The sequence below is a fragment of the Parus major genome, chromosome 3 (assembly GCF_001522545.3).
Source record: "Parus major isolate Abel chromosome 3, Parus_major1.1, whole genome shotgun sequence".
In the NCBI taxonomy this organism is placed as follows: domain Eukaryota; kingdom Metazoa; phylum Chordata; class Aves; order Passeriformes; family Paridae; genus Parus; species Parus major.
Genome location: NC_031770.1, coordinates 93279910 through 93297812, shown reverse-complemented (window position 1 = coordinate 93297812; position 17903 = coordinate 93279910). Strand labels below are relative to the sequence as shown.

General features: G+C 37.4%; 1 protein-coding gene across 4 annotated transcripts in view; it reads right to left on the bottom strand.

Moving 5' to 3' along the window:
- Nucleotides 1-2542: 2542 nt before the first annotated feature.
- ERICH1 (glutamate rich 1) overlaps nt 2543-17903 on the bottom strand; it is a 69624-nt gene continuing 54263 nt past the window's right edge. The window contains exons 4-6 of one of the 4 annotated variants that reach the window (XM_015622402.2): nt 14145-14522; nt 11246-11440; nt 2543-6675 (exon numbers count right to left, since the gene is read on the bottom strand). In XM_015622402.2, coding sequence (XP_015477888.1) covers nt 6602-6675; nt 11246-11440; nt 14145-14522 — 647 coding nt within the window. In that variant the 3' untranslated portion in view covers nt 2543-6601. Of the gene's footprint in view, nt 6676-11245; nt 11441-14000; nt 14523-17903 lie in introns of those variants that run through there. The other 3 variants (XM_015622403.2, XR_001520560.3, XR_001520559.1) reach the window with 3 other exon arrangements.

Genomic DNA, 17903 nt, shown 5'->3' with positions numbered 1-17903 from the left:
AGAGAAAAAAGTTTCTGACTGACTTTTGCCACCTGGATAACAATGTGATCCATAGCAAATTGTAAATCCTACAGTAATAAATGCATGTCAGAAGCCAATCAAGATGAATATATTCTTGCAATGCCTTCTAATTTAGAAATTTAGAGTTATTTAATATTTTACACATTAATTTTATTCTGAATAATTGAATTAAGGTGAAAGGGTTAAGCAGACAGGCTAAATGAAACACTGTGCTATGTACTTAGTTTAATGTGGTTGGAAAAATCAATGAACTTTGGTCTGTCAGTTTGCAATCACAGATTTAATTGAATAACGTCAAGTATTTTAAACTGTTTACTAATGTAAATAGAATCCAGCACTATAGTCATGGTAATAAGCCAAGCAGCTTTCCCTGAATTCCAATCAGATTTGAACATGACCTTCATTTTAAGCTCCCACATGCCAGACAGAGATCAAACAGCTATCATTATGTCTATAGAGTTCAGTGATTACACCTGTGATTCTCAAAAAAACATATTTGGTATCGATTCCTTCTGTAGAATCCAGGTAATGTCTGATCAGTTTGATATTCTTAAAAATGATTACTTTTCTTTGAGAATTTATAATCACTTCCACTTGATTATTGTCACTGGGAAGAGGAATGAATCACACAGCAAACTTAGTCTACCTGAGAAATGGTGGAGGTTGCTTTGTGCATGATCACATGCACAAAGGGAACAAGAACAGAAGCATCTCCTCAGTTTGTATTGGGTGATCTCCAGGCACAGCTGTAAAACAGCTCCTTTCATTTCTCCTTTCCCCTTTTATCACTTCCAGGCAGTAGCTTCCCACAAGAAGACATGAAAGCATCAAGGAGAGAGGGCCACAGCCCGTCCAAGCTGAAAGAGCTCGCCACTGCCAGACCAGTGTCAGGAGTAAATGATGTTTTGGCCATGCATGTTCCTGTCCTTTTCTCAGATACACTACATTATGTTTTTTTCATTCCTTTTTTCTGTTTTTATAACAAGATCCAGATGCCTGCAATGCAGATGTTTCCATGACTTGCCTATTTATGCTTTCATATCAGTCAACATAAAGCACTAAGTTCTCCCACTGGTACCACAGTTCCAATTCTAAAACAGATATCTAGCAGCAGTCAGTTGTATTGGGCTACTTAATCCCAGTGATAGGGAAGTTCTTTAGGATAGGCAGCTCAGATGGTAAAAGCTACACTGTAGACATCTCAAGTCAGGAGAAACAACTGCATGCCTCCAAGCCCTCCCTAGCAAGCTGCAGAAGAACATTGCCTCCAAAGTGCCTGCTGTGGAGAACCAGCTCCCTGTTTTACCAGACTGATCACGTGTGCAATGAAAAATTAATAAGCCACTTTAAACCATCAGCAGCCTTGCCAACAGGTTCAAGCATGTTCTCCATTGTAGAGAGGTCTATCACATTTCCTGAGCACACTGTCATCTCAAATGCGATAGAACTGGCTGTGCTGGTCTATGCAGCAGGGCAAACCCTGCATCAAATTGCTACTCACTTAGAAAAGGAGAAATCAGCAGAGAAAACAGCGGGAAACTGATGTGGGAGTACACAGACAGTAAGGACACGTTAGTCAGCACAGTAGGCAGCTGTCCTAGCACTATATTGACCAGGCTTGGGGGATTGGCCAAGGTTTTGAGAAGGATCACAGCAAAAGAAAGCTTTCAACAAGGAAAGGAAGACGATGAAAAGATTGCACTGGAAAGCACCGTAGGGAAAAAGCACAAATATGTAAATCTTAAAGTATGGCAAATGGGTGATGGAATAATTAAATATGTTAATACCAGAGGCTGACAGGGATGGAGGAATCATCTGTGTACTGAATGAGGGATGGAGAGGACTGGCAAAGATCTTGAAAGTAAAGAAAAGCAGCCCCTATTTGATGCAACCTATAGCAGTCTAGAGTTGATGCAAAAGAAAAGCTCCTTCTGTTTTTGTGTATTCCTCTTCAATCTTAGATTACACTTCTTTTTTGTCCATTATGTATCCTAAAACAGGATGTAGCCTTGCAGTAATAATATAAAAGAGAACTACAGTTTGCTTATGCACTTTACCAGAGTATGGAGCTCATTAAAATCACTATAGACTATTAATTATACAAAGTTAAGCACTCAACTTTGATAATAGCCTTATTAATGCTATATATTTGACCTTCACTATGGTGCATATGCAGTTTCAAATAATCATAGTATATATAAGTTTTTTTCCTAGATTCTTAGATAGTAAACAAATACAGCATCTAAATTTCTGCTATTCTAAAATACATATGTCCCTCCCTTCCCTTAGGCCTGCATACATCTAACAGTTTCAAACAACAAACAAAATTTACTCTGATGCAATGCAAAGGATAAAGCAGTAGAGGGTGAAGTTTAATTAGCTGCATTAACACATGCAATACAGCCCTCCTTAGGAGCAGTCCAGGGCTGAAGAAATAAACTACAAAACCTGCATAGCTATAACCTGAGGTTTCCCTAAATATCAAATATAATACATTTTCCCAATCCTGCAGATTGCCATCTTTTGCACTACTACTGTCTGTTATTATGCCCAGTGTGTAGCATACTGTACATGCATAACACACACCTCTTTCCACTCTGTCTGTGGACTGGTTTTATAATACACATAGTATTACTAGGTGAAAAAAGTTTTCTTTGGTGAAAGACAACTTAAAAATCTTCTGCCATTCAGCACTTTTTTCCTTCCTTGCTTTTTTTTTTTGGTTTTTTTTTTTTTTTTAAGTTAGTTTTTCCCCAAGATGTTATTTCAGACATTCAGCCTATTGAGTAGTAACTCCCTACACTGGTGCAGGAGAGAAAAGCCAGCTGTCATAGAAAACACATTAAGGAATTTATAACTCTACATGATTGTAAAGCACTGCCTAAAATATTGCACCAATTACAAAGCAGTAAAAATCTGTAACATTAGAGATTGATTCCCTTATTACATATCCACAAGGAGAAAAATTAAGGTCTTACAGGCAATTTTAAGAATAAAACACATAGGTATATATAGAGAGATAATGGCTTTGAACTCATACCCTTGCATACAAGTGGAGTGACCAGCTTAACCACTACAACGCATGTCTCAAATGACTTCAGCCTCTTGGTCTTACTTGTACATGCTGGTAAGGGACCACTGCCTCTCAGAGCACATTTCCCACCCACTGTGCTGCTGCTCCTTACTTATTGCACACTGTTCAATAATGTACACTTGAAAGGTAATCCATGAACACACATGCAGGGTACTTGCCAGTTGATCCTTAAATTCTTCCTACTCTTGGAGTCCATGTAAGTTTTAAACCTTGAAATATGCTAATAATAATGCATGTACAGTTTACCCAGAAGTATTTTGATGCAAAATCCACTTAAAAAACTCTTCCATGTTTCAGTAATTCCACATGATGCAGGACATTCAGTAAACTGAATTCAAGGTGATCTCCTTTGCCATTGTTAAGTTTAGCATGAGAATCTAAAAGGATAAATGTTTCATTGCTATGTTGAAGGAGCTATGTACATAGCTACACTATGTATAGTGAAATGAAAAACCATGTTCACTGGTGGATATTAATTTTTTTAGTTTTCATATCTCAGCCACATTGTGATCCACTGCTCAAATCAACCTGAAAAGGTGTAAGGAGATTGTGCACCATTTCTTTTAGAGAAGCAGTGCAGAAAAGTGACCAGATATTAAAATTGAGACGTATGAAATCTTTTTGACTGCAAATAGAATGTCAAATATGAAACCCTTGCCATTTTTAGTACACTGCCTAATTTAATTTATGAGTAATGTCCATTTCTTTTGCTTTTAAACTAGATCTTTCTGCTGTGTTCTTTTATGCATTGTTCCTAAGTGCCTTCATGCGTGTTGCGCTTCAGCACACCGCTGTCTGGCACATTTGTTTCAGAAACAAATATACTCTTATGCAATTGCATTTATCTACGACAATCTACAATTTATCTGCTTGAATTTGGTCCGATTTTCTAAACTCTTTAGCATACTTTATCCTCTTCATAATCCCTGTTAGTGCAACAGTGGCAAGTTTGGTGAGTGTAAGATTCAGCTCCTATCACAGGTCATTTGCAAAGACATCAGATATCACTGACTAACTGGCTACACTCAGGAACTGCTCCTGGGCTTGCTTAGCTGGGGCCAGCTGATTTCTGCACAGAATATAAGGCTCTTACAGCGGTAAAAGCAGAGGGAACAAAAAAGAGACCAAAAGTAATCTTTTATCCATTATTACCTGCAAAATACAAGCAAAGTACATTTTTGACCTGTGAATTGTACTTACTGGAATAGTACAAAATTTTACCCTGCTTTAGCAGTGAGGCTGACTAGATGATCCCACTGTGGGGATCCTTTCCAATCTTACCTATTTTGTGATTCTGTCAAAATATTTCTGTTTGGCAAAGATATCAAAATCTGCTCATCTATATGCAGCTATTGAAAATCCAGTAGAATTTTAAAAAATCACTTTAATATTGAGCAATCTGGTCTTGTGGAAAGTGTCCCTGACCATGGCAGGTGGGCTGGAATTTGATTATCTTTATGTCCTTTCCAACTCAAACCAATCTATGATTATGAGAAATGACCAAGGACTGAAAGAGGAGTATTAAGTAAGAGAAATTAAAGCAATAACCAAGGCTGTGACACGAGTACATGAGTGCCTGTGGGATGAGAGTGCGAACATGTGGTAGTGTTCCAGGCTGGACTAGCTGGTGCGCAGGAGAGCCATAGGGCAGACAAGAGGGCCCAGGATGCAGGCAGGGATAGGAAGATTGGCTGTCCCACTGTTCAAGGGATCAAAAGGCTGCGTAGTCAGCTGTGTCTTGCGTGTGAGTCCCTGAGGTATGTGCTGATTAAGCATTGCTACTGTCTGAACATGGAAATACGGAAACTGGAGTCACCTACACTGACATCCAGATCTCCAGGTACACTAACCAAGAATCTAGAGAACAATGGGGAGGGATTGCCAGGTCCTGGTGTCTACTCAAGGCAGCAGCCCTATAACTTCCCTCAGCACAGTCACTCAAGTATCAGGAAATGCAGACACTAGTTATTTTTGCAGTCTTAATTTGATCTCTTTCATACTTGTGTTTCAAGTTTGATTACATGACACCGTTTATATTTTTCATATTCAGTGTTTAGGACAGATGGTGTTTACCTAATGAGTTGCTGTGTATCCTTTTTTGCAGTTCCTAGGCCTCATTTACTGTGTGACATTCAAACCTTAAAGTGAGGATGAAGTGATTAATTTCCCTTGAGTCAGTTGAGAAGGGTATCTTCACATTCAGTGATGTTTCCTTCTTTCTCCAGATGTGGGACTGAGGCACACTAGATTGCAGTGAAAAGTCACAGCTACAATTCAAGAACACACTACTAGTTTCTTCTCTGCAAAGTCCGGTTTATACACCTTTCCTACTATATACAGACCAAACTCAAGTTCTTCAGCGCTGCCTTAGCTCCCTTAGCTATAAGAATGTTTTTTCTGCACCTGCAATCATTTGGTGTATTACCAAACGCCTTTTAACTTCCTCAATTAATGAGAAAGTGGTATGATTTTATTCTTATTAAATGTATCTTATTAAATTTTGATCATCACTAAACCAATGCCTTACAACAGGATATATCAGGCAATATAATGAAACAGAAAAAAAAACAAAGCAAAAAAACCCATGTGATATTTGTATAGTCTCATCAGTAGTGTATCTCCAAGCACAAGTTGGAGAAGTTAAATACGTTGCCCCTCTCTTACTGATGACAAAGCTAACACACCTAGATATAAGATATGGTTTGTTCTGTATCACCTGTCAGAGGAATGACAGATTGAGAGAAGAGCCTCTCACAAAGCACTTTTTTCTTCATTACTTCTAAACATTTTACAACCATGGATATTACTTACTGTAGTATCTACACTTGGATAAATTCAATTGTAGAATTGTTACACAGCCGTAGACAGATTACACAGTAACCAGGGAGAGAGAACCCAGCGCCATAACTCTGAACTTAGTGAAACCCATGAAGCTGAGCCATGAAGTAGTTCTGAAAATGCCATCCAAGCTTCTGCACAACTCCAAACAGGACCTACATGACCCACATATAGAAACATATCTATGTCCACAATTTAGCAGTTTATTCAGCAAAAATACATTCCTCAGACATATTGTTGCATAGGTTTAAATATAAAAAAATACAGGTCTGTTTTCCAGGTAAGCAGATATACAAAAAAAGTCAAATACAACTTCCAGAAAGGAATGATAAAACCAAAAAAGTTAATACTATATTTCTTAAATAAAATACCAGATAGAAACCATTCCAGTAAAGTCCCTTATCCTAAAGTGAAATGTACATATTGATTCAGCTGAAGACTCAGGCCATACTCTTGACCATCCCATCACAAAAGTCACATTGTAGTTATACCTTTATTGTCTTCTGGAGTCTGTAACATAGGAAAGTAACTCATTTAGCTGAAGGTGTAGAATGTGTATTGACACCGCTCCTCCTGAAGAGTTGCTACTTGGTTAAGAGTTTGTATATTCAATTTTAATCATGTGCATATGGACACAGGGGTAAGGCTTTATTTCCTGTTCTTCACAGGAAGGATATCTGTAATCCAGTAGTGAAACAGAGATGTGGCTACCTTGGCATGATCTGAAACAAAAAAAACACATTCCTCCTGAAATACCTCCATGACATTTCTGAACACTAAGAAAAGGACTTGTGCGAACATCTGTTTCCATTCAATATTAACATTTCAGTAAAACCAATGCAAATACTGGAGCTTGAAGACTAATGCCTATGAACTTCTATACAAGGAGGTGCATTTTATTTTAGGAGGTCAGTCTTTTATATGAGACACAATTTTGCTCGTACACTTTGAAATTTCCTATTTGTTATGATTCAATAATTCAGAAAAAATGAGATTGAAATGACATGATCATATGGACAAGGCTTCTTTCTGTCTGGAGAGTAATTTCACACATCATTATTTAACTTACAGTAGTACCTAGAAGCCCCAGTTGAGAATGAGTCATATTGTACAGATAGCTGCATTAAAGCCTCAAAATGCTAAGACTTCCATCTTAATTCAGAGATTACCTATGTGACTTTATTGATTTTTAATGACAGGATTTTCTGCAGTACTTATCACAAAACAATCACATTTAAGATGATTCTATAATATTATGCTAATACTGTTTTCAAATTTCCTTTTCTTTGAATGCTCATTCATTAAAAAAAAAAACCAAAAAAACAAGAAGTGTAAATTTCATCATTTAAGGCCTCTGTATATCCAGCCTCTGCATTGTTGGCACACAGTACTGTATTAATTCTGGTCTGCAAAATGTACCTCCTCCTGCAATGAAGACTTATATAAATGACAATTCTCAAAAAAAGGCAGTTAAAAGAATCTTCTAGCTCTGCCACGAGTGATAATTTCCTAGGCAACAAGGGAAGAGTATGTTTGAGATTTGAAACTAACCAAGAAAGAGAAAATGTTAATAGATAATAGAATGAAGTTGATGAGCAGAAGTTCATAAATGAGTTCATAAATTAGGAGATAATGACTTTTTTTAATTAGGCGATCACCTATGCTTTAATAATTGATGTGAAATGGGAATTAAGTAGCTCCCATTTCCAAAGCTAGTTTCCATCCAGCAAAGGGAGCATTATTTCCAGTCTCAGCTCCTCCCCTTTGCCCACTGCACTGTGGAGGATCACGAAGGTCTCTGGTTTCCTTTTGCTAATGGCCACGGACTTTCTAACAGAGAACAGCAAAGCCCCCACCAAGACAAATCCATGTCTATGTGACTTCTGAACATTCTCTTCCCTGCACTTACAGAAGATTTGAGGTAGAGGTAAGAACTTTTTTGTTAAAGACTACCAAATAAATGGAACTAGTAATAGGGCATTTTGTTCTCTTTCACAGACTGAGAACAATGACACTCTAAATAACCATGCTCACAGGAACACTCTTGACCAACCTCAGCTTTGTCTGATCATTCATGTACAAGGTCAAAGGCAACTTGACAGAGTATTTGAAGAACAAAGTACAACACAAGTAGATGGAGGATGACAGCTAAACAGAACAACCAGGGCCTCTGAGCCATAGAGATTTTTAGTATGTATTTCTTAAGTATTTTTTCTCATTTAAATGAAGAGTTAAAAGATAATATCAACTGTTGATATTTTTTGTGTCTGAATCTCCTTAGTAGTTCTTTTTCCTGCAAAATTTATCAGACCCTACCATCACCCTTGTTAGGACTGTCTTCTATACTACTGCAAATATTGGGATCTAAGAGCTTAAGATAAAAGAGAAATTTATTTCTTGATTCTTTTTTCTTTTGGATGCATTGTGATTTTCAATTTGAGTAACAGCCTAGGAGATGCAAAGGAAGTACCAAATCACGGTATTGAACCAGCAGTTTTGAATTTGCAATCTGCAAACCTGGAGCAGCCCATGGCTTTATTCTAAAGCACATTTATCATCAGCAGGCATAAGCTTGCCAAGTGGGACTTGGTAACCCCAGTGGAAAGTTGGATGAAACCATAACATCCATATATGAGGAAATGATAGACAGAATGGTATGGATAATTTGTTAACTTTTACTAGTGAGAATGTGCATTTATATGAAGAGATGCATCTCTTCTCATTTTTTTCTTATGCTTCCCTTCCTGGAATTAAAGATACAACTGAACAAAATATAGCACTCATCTTTACTTTCTTGATAATGGCATCTTAAGTAGAATCATGACCATGGGAAAAAGAGTAAACAGGCTTAACATACTGTTTCTTGAACTACAGGGAATAAAATGTTTATTTTGTAAAAATAATAAACCTTCCTAAAATCAAGGAGGTTTTTTTTTATCATGTTAATATGGAATGACTTTTCCTTCTAGCGCTTTGCACTCCCATCAAAAGACAAGAAGAGAAAAGACAAGATAATAAGACAGTCATAAAAAAATTAGATTACTATTATGTACTGTACATTTTTACCTTCATGAACTGCCCTAACTTGTCTTTCTATAATAAGAACTTGAATTTGTTAATATAACAAAAGTTGTATTTACAAATTCAAGTTGTTATTATAGAAAGGTATTATATTACAAAGTTCTTTGTAATAACTTTTATCGCCTGCTCATTGGGAGTGAAAACTAAAATTTAAAAATCCTGCACTAGACAAGATGACCTGATTTTGAGCCAAATGTAGGGGAAAAGAAGGAGTATAATTAAAGGTGTAATTCAAAGTAAAATTTCAGAGCCTTGTATTTGCATTCACTGAATTTCCAAAATTACAAATAGAATGTATTTTTTAAAGTCTGCTGAGGAAAATTAATGACTAGCAGGTGCTTAATTATCCTTTAATAATTTATAAGAATGTATTTTTCCTCTTTCTTATGTTCTTGTACCTCATGAATATCAAACAAACTACTATGGTTACACCACTGTGAACTTGGAATGAGATGAGAATTGAGCATAGAGTGACAGCAGTTATTAGGGAAAGAAAATCAACTGGAAGAGTAAACAATTCCAGGCTGTACCAAGAGCAACATTATTGAATTTTAAAAATTACACAGAAAATTGTCTTCTGCTTTTTCAAGTGATGAACACATCCATTGGAAAATTAGGGGTTTTAATTTGCTTCTGTTTTTCTTTCTTCATTTTGACATTTCTGCTGTACAAAAGTAAACAGAGCCACTTGTCTCGAGGCTGCAAAACCCAACAGAACTCCAACTGTATTGTATAAAAGTTAGATAAGCCTGTAAAGAATATCCTGAATGTTGTCATGTCAATTTCATTTGGATTTAATCAAAAAAAGCTGAATTAGTTCATTCACTAAAGGACAATATCATTTTCATGATTCCTGCTGAGTTCCACTTGGTTTGCACATGTGTATTACATCCAATGAGACAATGTGATTAAAATTAAGATCAGAGATTGTAGGCTTGAAATGCACAGAAGGATTTAATTTCATGTATATGTGGATACTTCACATCCTTCAGAACCTTAAGGGTTGTCATACCCTTAAAGGAATACATATGTACTTCTCTAAGAGCATCCTTTTCAAAATGTGTCAGATCTGAACTCCACAGGCAGGAATTCTCTCTTTGTCCAACACACAGCATTCAGTAGACTCCAGGCTTGAAGAGGATCTTCAGCCATTATCATGCTGTAAATTATTTAATGAAGTTACAAGCAGATGTCTCTTCTTTGAATGCTGTTGTTAATCTTTGGATGGCAATGATCTTAACTACACTGTTACCACACTGCTACCATTTCTGCAGTTACTCTTCAAAAGACTTAAGAGTACAATCTAAAATGTTGAGGTTCTCTCATGCTGTAGCCAAGTGCTCTCAACTCTGATTAAATTCTTTGAGAGGCAAGAAAATTCAGCACATCTTGTAGATTTCTGACTGATGCTGCAACACAAGTTCTAATGACTAGTAGAAATGACTGTTTAAATGAAGACTACATGGAAAATGAATCATTATCTCATGTGGACTACATGGTGATCCTACTACATTCACATGAAGAACTCTTAACTGTGCAAGAAGAGATTCTACAAAAATTATAGGGGTTACAATAGAAAACAGAAGCACCCTGTGCCTCAGACATGAAAAAATTTAGTAACACATTAATTTTTCTTTTTATGAATGACTTCAGAATATCATTTGTTATAAAGAGTAACTTTTAATTTTTACATTATCAACAGTACGTTTTAGAAACTTAAACAAAACCAAAAATGTAAATCAAAATTTAGCTTGCAAAGTCTGTGCATTAAAGAAGCCATGTGGTGACCAGGAAGAAATAAAATAATGGGTTTTATTGATTCTTATGCAGGTAAAATGAACCCTTAGCTGGAGGCCTGAAATCCTGAAATTTGAAAAGTCTACCATGGTAATGTATTAAAAATATGCTTTAAATATAATTAAATCTTAAAACACTTCAGATTTTAAAAATATTGGTTTAAATCCCCAAATCATCTTGTATTCTGTAGTTGCTTCAAAGTGAGAAAAGCTTCTATATTGATTGTTAACAAATGAGAAGTAAGGATCTCACTTATTTTTGGTGGGGATTATGCTTGCCTATCTTGTATAAGCACATATTTACTATTACATCATTATTTACAGCTTCCTAATTAAAAAAAAATAAAAATAAAGTGGTGTGAATTTTAATTCACACAAAAATATCAGTGTATGAACATGAGTGAATAGTACCTACCAGGAGACATCATAGACTGTTCCTGGAATTGTTTCAAAGCATCCTTCAATCTCTCAATATCCTGTAGCAATACAAGGGATTTCAGCCGATGCAGATGAGACACATCTGAGGAAGAGATGGTGCCAAATTCAAGACATTGTAAGAGCTCTTGGGCAGTTGCTGAATTTACAGCACCATCTCTGCATTCTGATTTCTCTGCAAAAACAGTCAGAAAACTATGTTAAAAATATTCAGTGAACTCAGAGAATTTTCCAAATTCTAATTTTTTTTTCCTAAGACAGCATCTTCCTTTTCAGTACAAATGACAACCCAATATCAGATATTAAAGAGTAGCTTGTTAAACATTTTTTTTTAATATTAAAACAATGGTAAAGCACATACTACAAAAATCAATAAGGAAAAAGGACAATAGGATTCTAATGATAGAAATGCAAAAAATAAAATTTTCAAAGTTAGCAGAGAAAAAAGGTGTGAAGAAGAAACTGTACTGTGGCCAAAGCACTGTGCTTTTACTTCCTACACATTAGATACTATAAACTGCACACACATGTCAAAAAGGGAACAATTCTGTGGAACTACTGCAAAGCACTTCTGGAGGCAAACAATTACTTTGGTACTGCACCTTTATGTTTTTATTTAAAAGGCAAGTATTACAGCATGCAAGACATTACACTGCTGTAATGGGTTGACCTCAGCTGCATGCCAGGTGCCCACCAAGATGCTCCATCACTCCCCAGAAGGACAGGACAGAGAAAATGAGATCAGAAGCAACTCATAGGTTGAAATAAGGCTGTTTGCTAAAATAAACCCCAAAGCACAAAAAAATCCAACCAAAACTAGCAGATAGTTGCACACACATAATTAAAGATGAAAAAAGGTTTATTCTCTATTTTCCACCAACCAGCGAGCGATGTTCAGCCACTTCCCGGGACGCATGGCTTCAGCCATGCAGTGGCTGCTCTCAAGGCAAACTCTGTAAAAGAATGAGTGCTCCCTGTTCTTCTTCCCTCCCTTAGCTTTTATATTTGAGCTGACATCATCTGGTATGGAATATCTCTTTGGCTAATTTGGGTCAGCTGGCTTGGTTGTGTCCTCTCCCAGGGTCTTGTCCATTCCCAGCCCCTTGATGGAGGGGAATGTTGGAGAGATGGCGCTGGTAAGATGGCAGCATTGCCCAGCAGTAGCCAAAACTCTGGTGTGTTATCAACACCTTTCCAAAGCACTGTGAGGGCTGCTGTGCACAAATGAACTCCAGCTAAGCCACACCCAATACAATTGTTTATACAGTACTAAACCATAAATTCATTCTTCCATTCCAGTAACACTGTACTGTCTGTCCCTTTAACCAGACTCCCTTTAATTCTGTTTTTTACCAGGAAGACACCTGAGAAGTACAGAATTTTCCCCATTCAGATTTTTAATGTATGCACTAGAAGTATAATCCAATGTGGCCATTTGAAAATGCAGCTAAAAGCAATGGCTTCCAATTTTACCTAAAAAAACCAGAGAGTGTTAAAGTCATTCAACTAGAAAAGGCAAACAGCATCATGACAGATCTATATATAACTGGGGACTTGCCTAATAAGAAAGTTAGTGACACTCTGATTTATAGATGTCATATCTCATCTACAGATGAAATTCCTTTCACCTAAGAATTCCTCTCTGTGGATTCCAAGGTCCTCACTGGATCAACACTCCAATATGCTGGTTTGAAACTAGAGCCTGTCTGTCAAAAACTGCCAAAACCTGAACTTGACTTGCAGGAAAGCTGGAAATTCAACAACAATCTTAAAAATCAACAAGCAACATAGCTGTGGACAATTCATCAGGTTTCTGGTCTGGGTCATATATTAAGAGCAGATCTTGAAAAATTTGCAATCTTGTTCAGTCACTGTGGAGTTCCACTACAGCAAATGCAACTAGCTTAGCTTGCATTTACTTAGCCATATGGCAAAGTAGTAAAATTCTTAATTTTGGTGATGGAAATACCTTAGCCAAAAATCAGGATAGATTCCAAATGCTATGCTTAGGATGAGACCTGATGCAGCAAGAACATTTAACATTAAGCAAAGAAAATTCTATGTGCAAATCTTGAAAAAGTTAACATGAAATCCCTGATCTCATCTTAACAAGCTTTTTACAGTAATTCTATAACCAAAACATGGATTTTATGGTACCAGAAGCTGACAGCTCTGCGTTAAGATGGACTAATACAGGTAGGTAAGCTATTTAATATTCTCTATTTGGCTCCTCAGTGACCAGTGAACATTGGATAGGCTATTAGAGATATATCCATTCAATTCTTTAGAAAGTACTAGGGAATGTGCATTGAGCACCAATTGCCATTCATCTTTTTCACAAGTATTTTATGCCAATATACTTTCCCAGAGCCAATAGTATCTTCCCTGTTCTGTTACATGCTGTCTGTCTAGATTTCCTTATAGAACACAAATCTTCTCCTAGGAAGCAGAAAATTCTGAAAAGTAGTTTGGTGCAGAGATACTAAGCATGAAAGTAGTTTAAGATAGCAATTACCCTTATTTGAAGTTCTCTGAAAGCAAGCAATCCTTCTCGATATTTGCTTGAGGGAAAAGAATTTTAACCACTTGTCTCAAGTGCATTGGAATGTTTAAGAGAAGAGCAAGGAACATCATGTATATTATTAAAGACAGAGGACCACAGTTTTTTTCTATTTATGTGAATTCTTACATATTTATGTACACACCAGAAAGTGGGACAAATACTAGGTACTCACATGCCTTACTTCTTCTCACATGTCTCTCTTCATAGGGACACTTCTTTAGCAGATTTGTCCCATTTTACCGCAGTAATAAATGCATATCCATTTTCCCCTGTCTGGAAATACTCACAAAAAGAAAGGAGAAAGAGTGGTACATACTGTCAGCAAAATAGATTTGTTGTGTTGCCTGCAGGAAGTCCAGAATGCTATCTGCCTTTTCACCTATGTCTTTTAAGCCTGCTGCTTCTTCTTTGTTGTTTTTGTCAGGCTGATATGTAAAATCCAGACTGGTAGTTTTTGTTACTAAGCCAGCTGCTCTCTTTTTTTCTTTCTGTCGCTTCTTTTTCATTTTCCTCTTTTTGTTTTTGCTTATTTTGGGACCGTCTGTTTGCTGCAGCTGTAAATTATCTTGAACAACAGTCTCTTGCATTCCCAAATCTGTTTGTTCTCCATGTAAATTACTAGAGATTTGTAAACTGCTCTTTTGTTTCTTCTTTCGAATTCGTTTTCTCTTGGTTTGCCCTTGATATTCCTCTTCTGTGGATTCAAAAGAGACATGAGAGCTGTAAATAAGATTTGTAATAAGCATTTTAGAACTGCCTACAATGAAATATGACACCCTTCAAATTCTGGGATACCTGAGTGGCTCTAGCCTTACTTTTATGCTTACAGTGTCTTTCAGTACTACAATGTCAAAGTCAACTTTTCTGAATGCATTAAAAAGACAAGTTTTTTTCCCTTCTACTTTCAATAAAGACTGTATTCTCCTTCATGCTACATACTTTACATCTCATTTACTTTCTTAAGGCAGATAATATAGTTCTATAGAGAGCGAGGTCAGAAGAATCCCCAGAGCAAAAAATAGTTTGGGCAGACTGGGCAACATGACATGAGAGAATTCCCCAATGAGTCCCACACCACCAGCTGACAGACTTGACCAAGAACACAAGAAGAATATACCTAATTTACAATGAAAGATGATAGTGTTTATATTGATGATATCCATTCATGACAGTGCTGTCCTTTAAAAACACCAGACATCTGTTTCTGAGTCATCTCTTTTATCCTTCTTAAACATTCTTCTCCTTTGGGGTATCTTACTGCTTGCTCAGTTTTGGACATCAACTTTATAGGAAAATGTGCAAGGCAAGAGTGACCTTGGTAAGCTCTAATCTCTTTAACAGCCTGTGTGGTTCTGTTCTTCCCTTGCTACATTATAATTTCCTTACTACCTAATTCTTCAGAAGTCTCAGATATCACAGGAAATAAGTCCCTCTTGCTCTTCAAGACAGCTTTTGCACTTCTTTACTCAGATCCTATCCCTGTACAAAAAGCCCAAGTTTTATCTCTGATTCTGAACTGACTGCTCCTCCCACACACTCACTTCTGAGGATTAGCCCCTCTACCACTAGCCAAGGAAGATTTAGCCAGAAGCCAAAACCCATCTTTCCTCTGAGTGCTCTGCTGCTGAAGTCCATATTCATGTTGAAAATAATTGCTGTCTACTAACTGTAATTCCCTCATTCATGGTCTAACAAAATCCTCACACATTTAAACACCGTGGATTGAAGAATGCCAGTTTTCTTCTATGCATTGAGTTTGCAGGAAAAGATTTTGGTGACAGGGGCTACAGGGATGACTTCAGTGAAAAGCTGAAAAGTTACCAGAAGCTTCCTCTATGTCCAGCAGATCCAGTGTCAGACAGCTCTGAGATGGACCTGTTGCTGGCCAAGGTTGAGTCATCAGTGATGGTAGTAACACCATGCACGTATGTACATATAACATCCACTTAAGAAGGGGATGAAACACAAAGGTCATTAGAGAAGGCAGTGCTCCAGATGCCAAAGCAGATTCCCCTGCTTTCTGTGGGAAGGACTCATGCTGGAGGACTGTCTCCCATGGGATGAACTCCATGCTGGAGGACTGTCTCCCATGGGATGAACTCCATGCTGGAGGACTGTCTCCCATGGGATGAACTCCATGCTTTCCCTGAGGAGATGAAGAGCCTTACTCCCCATCTCATTGCACTGCTGGTGGGGAGGAAGTAGAAGACTGGAAATAAAGTTAAGCCTGGGAAGATGGGGGTTGTAGGGGGGGAGAACAGAAAGGTGCTCTTAAGATTTGATTTTACTTTTCACTATCCTGCTCTAGTTTTGATTGGTAATAAATTCAACTAGTTTCCCCAAGTTGAGTCTGTTTTGACCATGACAGAAATCAGTGAGTGATCTCTCCTTGCCCTTACCTTGTGAGCCCTTAGTAAATTTTTCTATCTTCTGTCCAGCTGAGGAGGACAGTAATAGAATGGCTTTGGTGGGTGCTGGCATTCAGACAAGGTGAAAACACCACATTCCAATGTTTTGCTCTAGAAAGTTAAGACACTTATCCTCCCCTCAACCCCTACCTGCATGCTTCTACCTGCATTCCTTACAGAGCCCTGAGTCTTGTACTCTTCTTTATCTAGATTTGCACCATTCTCTTAGGGTCAAAGCCACCTTGCTTGGCTAAGGCAGGTGTGATACAGGAGAAACATCTGATGCCTAATGCTTGCTTCAGAATGATATGCAAAATCTCCTGAACTGTCTCAGACATTCTCAGCGTGTTTGGCTTTCTCATCACTCCTCCCCCTAACCAGTCTTTGTTGCTATTTTTTCCATGGTTGGAGGCTCTCTCTTTAATTTCTGTTTCTTTTTCTGTCTTGAACTCTGGCAGCTCTGAGCCACTTTCTCTTTAAATATCACTACAGACTTTTAGTTCTTTAGCTGTCAGATGACTCACTGCAAAGCAATTTTCCATATTTTCAATGAAGAAGGCTGCATAAAAATAAATTTGCTGTATTGTAATTGAACACCATAGCACATTAAAGACACGCCAAACGCCACCCTGGACCCACAGTGTGGAATGTTTCACACCCATGGTATTTGAACTAAATATCTTTATATGTGATTTGGACATATGGAATGTGGGAAAAATAATGTCTGTGTCATGCTGAAGGAATAAAATATCAGAACTGAAGGCAAATATGAATGGTGAAAGATTCTATAAACAAAACATCAGTGTTTCATTTTGAGATCTAATTTGGATTTTCATGGAAGTATTTGTATAAAAATATGTGAATTTCACTGCAAATATATATACATTGTTTTGCAAAATTTCTCAGCCTTCTGTGAACCTGAACAGCACTGTTTGCTTATAACACTACTTTAATCTATGCTCTCAGCAAAGCAACCTAAATTGCTCTTTAAGCATCTGAAACCCCCAAATCTCAGTGGAACTACAACATGGTGTGCAGCCAAGCACCCTTCTTTGGTTTGAAATCACTTGGAAAAAAACAGGGCAGAAGCCAGGATGGGGTTTAAGTTAAGCACTGTTTTGAATCAAATCCAAAAGTTTCCTTATCCTAAGTAACTCAGGACAGCAGAAGGTCTTAAGAGACCACAGTGAAGTTGTCAAAAGGCAGAACGAATATAGTCTTCTCATGTGTAGGTATTAAGATAAATGCCTGACTGAAATGAAACCAGAACTATGCTGACATTCCTCCAACACAGGAAACAGGCACAAGACTCTGCCTAGTTCTCTTGAGGAGCTAGAGTGGCAGCCCTTTAGCAGTTTTGGTCATTCTTTGCCATGCATTCTAGTATCTGCAGTATCTCCTGTTCCATGTGTGGGAGCTACCAGTGATTCAACATCAGCAACGAATACCCTTAGACGCTAACAAATGCAAAGCAATGCACACAAAAGGGATTAATTCAAACAGCTCGATGGTAGGGGTAAAGTGAGCTGTTATCAGCTCAGGAAAAACAAAAGCCATACCTGTGCATCAGCATGGAAAGCTCAAGGAAAACATTTGCTCAGTTGGTATCACTGATCATAACAGCTAACACCTTGTTTGCATACATAAGAGATGGAAAATAACAGGAA